This window comes from Mandrillus leucophaeus, unplaced genomic scaffold (genome assembly GCF_000951045.1).
Source record: "Mandrillus leucophaeus isolate KB7577 unplaced genomic scaffold, Mleu.le_1.0 Scaffold104, whole genome shotgun sequence".
Taxonomy (NCBI): domain Eukaryota; kingdom Metazoa; phylum Chordata; class Mammalia; order Primates; family Cercopithecidae; genus Mandrillus; species Mandrillus leucophaeus.
Window position 1 is genome coordinate 1,900,902 of NW_012098543.1, and position 8,978 is coordinate 1,909,879.

Here is an 8,978-nt window from a genome sequence, read left to right on the forward strand (position 1 = left end):
AGACGGAGTCTCGCTCTCGCCCAGGCTGGAGTGCAGTGGCGCGATCTCGGCTCACTGCAAGCTCCGCCTCCCGGGTTCCCGCCATTCTCCTGGCTCAACCTCCCAAGTAGCTGGGACTACAGGCACCGCCACCACGCCCGGCTAATTTTTTGTATTTTTTAGTAGAGACGGAGTTTCACCATGTTAGCCAGGATGGTCTCGATCTCCTGACCTCGGGATCTGCCCGCCTCGGCCTCCCAAAGTGCTGGGATTATAGGTGTGAGCCACCGCGCCTGGCCCCGCACTGCGCTTTTTAAAGTCCTCATCCGAGAGGTGTATTCCCTCTCTGCGCGCCTCCCAGCCTCACCCTCGTCGGTTGCTGGAGCACAGCACCGTGACTCCAGTACCGGGGAGGCCGCGTTCTCTGTCTGGTCCTGGGATCCTGCGGATCCCACCCTTGTCTGAAGGCGTCGTTGCCCCCCACCTCCCTCCTCCTCATGCTGGGCCCTGCTGCTCCCCAGGTCTTCCCTCCGCAGTCACCGCTTCCCTTGAGCCCGCACTGTAGAGGTGCCCGGGGCCTGTCCTGTGATATGGGGTGTTCTTGCCTGCCCAGATCCAGCTCTTGGAAAATGCGCTCCTCTGAGATGCTGGCGTCTTCCTCTAAACCCTCGTGTGATTGTGTGGGCCAGCAGGATCAGGAGACAGAGAGAGGGACTGAGAGAGCAGTAGAAAACCAGAGGCAGAGAAAAGAAGAATGAGGAAGACCTATACAGATAGCAAAGTAGAGGATAGGTGAGGGTTTTGCCAAGAGACAGCAAAAGTGAAAAAAAGATAAGAAAGCAGAAGAAAAGCAACTGCAGAAATGTAGAGAACAGCTAGATGTACAGAGATGAAGGACAGACAGCAAGGTATGGAGAGGGGCAGAAATGTGGAGGCTCATCAGAATGAGGAACAGGAGGAGGGATTTGGCACCAGGACAAACAGAGCAGAGTGGTGCTGGTGGCAAGGAGAACAGAGGGAGAACCACAGCAGGGAGGACACCTGGGGATCTGGGGTGTCAGATTAGGTCCAGGGGGTTATAACAGGGAAGAGAGAATTTAATAGTGAGAGCAGAGGAGGCGCAGAGATGGGAGAAGAGGCAGAAATCTATGGAGATTGAGGATGATCTAAAGCTTGGGAAGAAGGAGCAACAAGAGGTTAAATAAGTTGTGAGGATTGAGCCCGGGTAATTTTTGTATTTTTAGTAGAGACGGTTTCTCCATGTTGGCCAGGTTGATCTCAAACCCCTGACCTCAGGTGATCTACCCACCTCGACCTCCCAAAGTGCTGGAATTACAGGTGTGAGCCACCGCAGCTGTCCACCCGTGTATTCTTGATTGAAAATTTTTGCTTATGTCTTAGTTCTACAGCTGACCCTGTTTTCAAGGTCAATAGCTGTGTGTTTACACTTCTGCATTTTATAAATGTTACTGAGATTTCCTGGTAAGGAAGAATTCAATGTTGGGAGTCAGTTTTCATCAGAACCTTTCAAAAGAATTCTCTTTAACCCAGATATGTGATAGACGCTTCTCTTAATTTTAAGGATGGGAATGATAAGACCAACCCATCCCATTAGCCCTTCCAGGCCCCCATGTAAGAATTCAGGCACACCTTCTCACTCATCTCAGACCTTCTCAGGGTAACATGGTGAAAATGTTTCCCACTCTGAGCCCGGGTGAGCCTCCCTGCAGCTTGATGATGAAGGGCTAGACCAGAAAAGCTCAGCCTGAGTGACCCTGACCCCTGAAATGATTGGCAAAATAGTGGCGGTGTCTGGGTGTGGCTTTTTCTCTGGGAGAGGGGAGTGCCCAGTTGTAATTAGAATTTTCCATGGGATGCAGTAACCCAAAAATGAAAAAAAAAAAAAAAAGGCAGAAGAATGGAAGAAACAGAGCGGTAGACTCAGAAACAGAGACCATCTTCAGTGGCCTTTCTCTGTATGAGGATATCACAGCTATGTCTAAAGCAGGTCGTGTCAGTCCCTGGCAGGGAACCCCCAACTGGCTTCCTGTGTTCCCCGGGACAAAAGTCCAGCTCCTCACTGTGGCTCCACAGCCCTGTGTCCAGGGCCCCTGCCAGTGTCCAGCCTCCTCCTGGGAGCTTGCTCTCATCTCCTGACTCCCTCTGCCCCAGTCACATTTGCTTTTCTCTTTTTTCAAACATCGAAATCCTTCCTGTCTCAGGTCGTTGTCTCTGCTTTTATTCTATGTTTCTAAATGAAGATGGCACTGTCCCTTTCTCCTTCAGGTCTAGGCTCAGAGATGCCTCCTATGCCCTCCCACCCCCATCTAAAGTTCCCTCTGCCTGTCAGTGTCTATCACATTAGTCAAGTTTTCTTATCTCTGTGTCAATCCCATCAGAAATGTACTTTTTTTTTTTTTTTTTTTTTTTTTTTCAGACTCTCACTATGTCTTCCAGGCTGTGAGTGCAGTCTCGTGATCTTGGCTCACTGCAACCTCTGTCTCCTGGGTTCGAGTGATTCTTGTGTCTCAGCCTTCCAAGTAGCTGAGATTATAGGTGTGTGCCTCCACACCCTGCTAATTTTTGTATTTGTATTTGTATTTTATTTTATTTTTGAGTCTTACTCTCCCGCCCAGGCAGGAGTGCTGTGGCATGATCTCAGGTCACTGCAACCTCCACCTTTCAGATTCAAGCAGTTATCCTACCTCAGCCTCCTGAGTAGCTGGGATTACAGATGCCCACCAAGCCTGGCTACTTTTTGTATTTTTAGTAGAGAGAGGGTTTCACCATGTTGGCCAGGCTGGTCTTGAACTCCTGACCTCAAGTAATCCACCCACCTCGACCTTTCAGAGTGCTAGTATTACAGGCATAAGCCACCGTGTCCAGCCCAATTTTTGTATTTTTAGTAGAGACAGGGTTTCTCCATGTTGGCCAGGCTGGTCTTGAACTCCTGACCTCAAGTAATCCACCCACCTCGACCTTTCAGAGTGCTAGTATTACAGGCATAAGCCACCGTGTCCAGCCCAATTTTTGTATTTTTAGTAGAGACAGGGTTTCTCCATGTTGGCCAGGCTGGTCTTAAACTTCTGAGCTCAAATGATCCTTCCACCTCAGCTTCTTAAGTAGCTGAGACCACAGACCCACAGACACACAGACGTGCACCACCATACCTGGCTAAGTTTTTGTATTTTTGGTAGAGATCTCCTGAACGGCAGCTCATCCCAGCCCAGCTCCCCACTGCTGCAGTGTGTGTGTGTGTGTTGCGGGGGGGCTTTTCCAGGAGCAGAGCAGGAGTTTTCCTGTAGGAATTTTTTGTTCCTGGTGCAGTGGGCAGCAGAGGGGACCATATTTCCTCAGGGTGATGTATCCTGTGTATGTGTCATTGTGTTACCGGGAAAGGATGTGTTGATTCTATGCAATAAACATCATATTTTTGACATTCAGGACTGACTTCTAAAGACTCTTGGTACGTGAGGAAGAAACCGGGAAGAGGAAGAGGAAAGCAAAGGAGTCAGGGATGGCTCTTCCTCAGGTGAGATGATATTCTCGGTGGATTGTTCTGTCTCCTTCCTTTCAGAAACGCTGGGCCTTGGAGTTGGGAATCTTCTCTGAGTCTGAAGCGTCCTGTCTGACAGGTTTGCTGACACTCACCCATGCCTTCCCTCAGTCCCTCTCGTCTCGCTTAGATTCCGTCTCTTGTGACCCAGTGGCATGAACTTGGAAGGAGGCTGCAGTGGTCGTTGTCCTGGGAAGGGTTCACACCAGACATGGATGGAGACGGGGTGAGGGTCCCGTGGTGTGAGTGCTGTTGGGCAGCAGGGATTGTTCAGGGGTCACATGTGGATGCTCTGTCAGCTCTCTGTGGACCAGGATTAGAGCAGCTGCCACTGGAAGTCACATATTAATGTGCACAAAGTATGTGGTAAATTCCAGAAAAGGAGACCAATATGGAGAAATGTTTTCTGCCTGATTTTTTACTACACTTTTAGGTAATTGAATGAATTACTGTGTTTCTGACTCCAAAAATCTTACTAGTTAGAATGGAAAGTTCATACGTAGATATGAATAATGAATGATTCCTTTATTATTATTATTATCATTATTATTATTATTTGAGGCAATATTTTGCTCTTGTTGTCCAGGCTGGAGTGCAATGGCATGATCTCAGCTCACCGCAACCTCCGCCTCCTGGGTTCAGGCGATTCTCCTGCCTCAGCCTCCTGAGGCTAATTTTGTATTTTTAGTAGAGATAAGGTTTCTCCATGTTGGTCAGGCTGGTCTCAAACTCCCAACCTCAGGTGATCTGCCCACCTTCGCCTCCCAAAGTGCTGAGATTACAAGTATGAGCCACTGTGCCTGGCCTATTCCTTCATTATTTTAAGAATATGAAATCAATGTAATAATAGCAGGAGGTTCATTAAACCATTCTTAGCACATTACGTTCATGAAGACAGTGGTGTTACTGTGGAGGGGCTTGTGAAACAAGTATTTTTGGTAAAATGGTTGCAATTTTTCTCAAATATGGAAGCAGTACTATTTTATCCAAGAGGATAAAGCTGTATTCTCATTCCGCGTATTGTTATTATTATTATTTTTCTGAAATGGAGTCTTGCTTTGTTGCTGAGGCTGGAGTGCAATGGCATAATCTAAGCTTACTACAACCTCTGTCTCCTAGGTTGAAGCGATTTTCCTGTGTCAGCCCACCTAGTAGCTGGGATTATAGGTGCGTGCCACCACGCCCGGCTAATTTTTTTGTATTCTTGGTAGAAATGGGGTTTCACCACGTTGGCCAGGCTGGCTTCGATCTCTTAACCTCAGGTGATCTGTCCGCTTCAACCCCCTAAAGTGCTGGGATTACAGGCACAAGTCACCATGCCCATCCCCACCAGTTATTATTAAATATAAATGGTTATATTTAAACGTCACATGATGTACACATTTGTTTTGTGGTAAAACTCCAAGCAAAGCTGCAGCTTAGACCCTTGGCCACAAGGCATCTCCTTTCCCTGTCACATCCTCCACCCTCCTTCCAACCTCGCTGGGAATTGCTACTGTCAGTTCTGTGCCAAGTGTTGTAAGTGTAACTGTGCCAAGTGTTCTGTGCAAGTCTTGTACACGCGTATTTCTGCATCTTTATGAGACTTTAAAACTTCTGTTGTAAGTTAAAGAAAATTTTTCATATTTTTTTTTACTTTACATTTGGGGCTACATGTGAGGGTCTGTTATAGAGGTCAACTTGTGTCATTGGAGTTTGCTGTGCCAATTATTTCATCACACCAGTATCAAGGCTGGTACCCAATAATTTTTTTTTAATTTATTTTTTTGAGATTGAGTTTGCTCTTGTTGCCCAGGCTGGAGTATAATGGCATGATCTCGGCTCACTGCAACCTCCGCCTCCTGGGTTCAAGTGTGTCTCCTGCCTTAGCCTCTTGAGTAGCTGGGATTACAGGTGCCAGCCACCATGCCTGGCTAATTTTTGTATTTTTAGTAGAGACAGAGTTTCACCATGTTGGCCAGGCTAGTGTTGAATTCCTGTCCTCAGGTGATTCACCTGCCTCGGCTTCCAAAAGTGCTGAGATTACAGGTGTGAGCCGCTGTGCCCGGGCCCAGTAGTTATTTTCTCTGCTCCTCTCCTTCCTCCCACTGCCAAAGTATCCTTTCCACTGAGACAAGATTCCTCTTCAGTTAAACAAATCTTGCTACTTTTATATTTTAAAAACTTTTATATATATAAATATATATATACACATACAGACACACATATCTATGCATAGACATACCTATATACACATACATATATATTTTGAAAATCTGGGGAGAATGACAACTTTTTTTTATTAACATCTAATTTCTTGTGAGTCTTTGCACGTTTTATTATTTTTGGAGCATATATTTGCAGAGTAGATTTTCGTACTTTGAATAATGCTGTTTTCATATATTTATTTTATTTTGAGACAAAGTCTCACTCTGCAGCCCAGGCTGGAGTGCAGTGGTGTGATGTCGACTCACTGCAACCTCTGCCTTCTCAGTTCAAGCAGTTCTCCTGCCTCAGGCTCCCGAGTAGCTGGGAATACAGGCGAGTGCCACCACGCCCAGATACTTTTTTGTATTTTCAGTAGAGACGGGGTTTCACCTTGTTAGCCAGGATGGTCTCAATCTCCTGACCTCGTGATCCGCCTGCCCCTGCCTCCACAGTGCTGTCTCTTATACACATCTAGATGTGTATAAGAGACAGGAGTAGCTGGGAATACAGGCGAGTGCCACCACGCCCAGATACTTTTTTGGTATTTTCAGTAGCAACGGGGTTTCACCTTTTTAGCCAGGATGGTTTCCATTTCCTAATCTTGCGAACTGCCCACTGCAACCTCTGCCTCCCAGGTTCAAGCGATTCTCTTGTGTATTGGTTCGTTTTGGGATCACGTTGATTTGCCTTCCTCTAAATAGGGACTCATCTAAGGCCAAGGAAGTCCTCATTGGCTCTTTGTCTGAGAACTCTATATATGCAAACCCTGTGGAATGGCGACTAAATTTGGCACAGAGTTTGGTAACACAGTTGACCGAACCACAGCCATGACAGTGAGCTTCCAGCTCTTCTGCTGTTGCACCATAGTCCACATTACCAACATAGATGGAACGGGCATCAGCCTCCATCTTCTCCTCAATGTACCTGATCACTGGGCCAGCATTGCCTGGAGGTGGACTCATATTCATCTACTTCTCTAACTCGTTCTGTAGCTCCTTTAGCTTCTCAGCTTCTTCCTCCATCCTCCTGACTCCCGCTTTGACAGCTTCTAGCACTGGGTCCTCAATGGCGCCGTCCCCTGGGTCACCCTCGACCAGTCCCGGCTCTTCCTCTTCCTCTTGGCTGCAGGGGTTCCCGAACCAGGCCCAGGGCCCGGAGCTCCCGGACGAGGGGCGAGGGGCGTGGGGCCGGGGCGGCTTCTCTTCAGACTGGGGCTCCAGCTCGGGCTCCAGCAGCAGTTCCTCAGGCTCCATTTCCTCACACTCCAGGCCATTCCTTTCGTCCCCTGCGCCCCCTGCGCCCCCGGGACACCATCCCCAGCGTCTCCATGGGCCCCAGGCACAAGATGGCGCCACCTTCCCTGCCGGAGCCCTAGTGGCCTGCAGCTCCTGCTGCTGTTGCCGCCGCCGCTCAGACTCCTTTTTTTTTTATTTTATTTTTTTATTTTTTTGAGAAAGAGCCTCACTCTGTCACCCAGGCTGCAGTGAAGTGGCATGATCTCAGCTCACCGCAACCTCCGCCTCCCGGGTTAAAGCATTTTGTTGCCTCAGCCTCTCAAGTAGCTGAGATTACAAGCAGCCAACACCACGTCTGGCTTTTTCTTTTGTATTTTCAGTAGAGAAGGGGTTTCATTATCTTGGCCAGGCTGGTCTTGAACTCCTGACCTGGTTATTCACCTGCTCGACCTCTTAGAGTGCTGGGATTACAGGCGTGAGCCACCGCGCCCGGCCCATAATAGTTATTTTTTCTGCTCCTCTCCTTCCTCCCACCCTCCACCCTCAAGTAGACCCCAGTGTCTTGTTTTCTTCTTTGTGTTCCAGTAAATATTTTGGTTTCATATTTGATTTTGCTAGTTGTGAATTTACATGTTGTCATGTTAGTAAACATGGTTAGCTTGCTCTTTGACATCTGCAGTGGAAACTGGCTCCTTTGCGATTTTTCCCTGTATAAAGAGTGCCATAGTGGCTGCCTCTGCGCACGCCTGCATTCCTACACATATCTGAAGCTTCCTCCAGGTCAGGCAGGTGAAAGGTGATTGCTTCCTCTAGGATGGAGCATTTCCTGTTTTCTTAGATCCCACAAGATTCCCCCTTGCGCCCAACTGCCAAAGTGTCCTTTTCCAGCAAGATGAGATTCCTCTTCAGTTAAACAAAATTTGCTACTTTTTATATTTTTAAAAACTTTATAGATGCATATACACATCCCCACACATGTGCACACACAGATACAGACAAATACATGTATACACACGTATATATTTTGAAAATCTAGGATAAATGACAACCCTTTGTATTAACATCTAGTTTTTTGTGAGTCTCTGTAGGTTTTATTATTTTGTGAACCTATATATACACAATTGATTTTTGTACTTTGAGTAATTTTGTTTTCATGTACTTTATTTTATTTTGGGACGCGGTCTCGCTTTGTTGCCCAGGCGTGAGTCCCCTGGCGGGATCGTAGCTCACTGCAACCTCCACCCTCAGGGTCAAGCCATCCTCCCTCCTTAGCCTTCCAAGTAGCTGGGACCACAGGTGCCTCCCACCACGCCCAGCTAACGTTTTTTATTTTTTTATTTTTTTGAGATGGAGTTTCTGTTGCCCGGGCTGGAGTGCAGTGACATGATCTGGGATCCCTGCAACCTCTGCCTCCCCGGATCAAACGATTCTCCTGCCTCAGCCTCATGCGTAGCTGGGATTACAGGCATGTGTCACTGTGCCCAGCCTATCTTTTACTGTGGGCATTGTCATCTTTTAAGACATCAGTCGTGCTCTCTTTCATCTAGATAATGTCACTTGGTGTGTCAATAAAAGTTCCGAACATTTTTATAACAGGAACCCAACATTGATTTTTCATTTGTTTATTTCTTGTATTTCTCACAAACATAAGAATTTCATACTGAAAGTGTGCCTTGACTTCTTCAAAAACTATAATAAAGACATCATGTGGTGAAAAATCCCTTCCTCGGATTTGTCAGAACATTCACTACAACTAAATCCATGCTTTCCCCTCTCTCCTCTTCTCATTTTCGGTAAAGATGAGAACTCCTCCCATAACCATTTGCTTAAAATGTGTTTTCATTCCAGGGTCTATTGACATTCAGGGACGTGGCCATAGAATTCTCTCAGGAGGAGTGGAAATGCCTGGACCCTTCTCAGAGGACTCTATACAGAGACGTGATGCTGGAGAATTATAGGAACCTGGTCTCCCTGGGTGAGGATAACTTCCCTCCTGGGGATGTGCCCTTGCGTATCTTTGC

At 47.1% G+C, this 8,978-nt stretch overlaps 1 protein-coding gene across 9 annotated transcripts in view; it reads left to right on the forward strand.

The window, feature by feature from the left end:
• LOC105539572 (zinc finger protein 28) overlaps nucleotides 1-8,978 on the forward strand; it is a 31,870-nt gene that overhangs the window by 6,881 nt on the left and 16,011 nt on the right. For 3 of the 9 annotated variants that reach the window (XM_011979920.1, XM_011979911.1, XM_011979928.1), the window contains exons 2-3: nucleotides 3,424-3,511; nucleotides 8,806-8,932. The exons of 2 other annotated variants lie outside the window; for them this stretch is intronic. Coding sequence is in view for 2 of the 7 variants with exons in the window: in XM_011979911.1 (XP_011835301.1) it covers nucleotides 3,497-3,511; nucleotides 8,806-8,932 (142 nt within the window). In the remaining 5 variants the exon portion in view is untranslated. Of the gene's footprint in view, nucleotides 1-3,423; nucleotides 3,512-3,646; nucleotides 3,902-8,805; nucleotides 8,933-8,978 lie in introns of those variants that run through there. 4 more of the 9 variants (XM_011979933.1, XM_011979958.1, XM_011979903.1 and 1 more) reach the window with 3 other exon arrangements.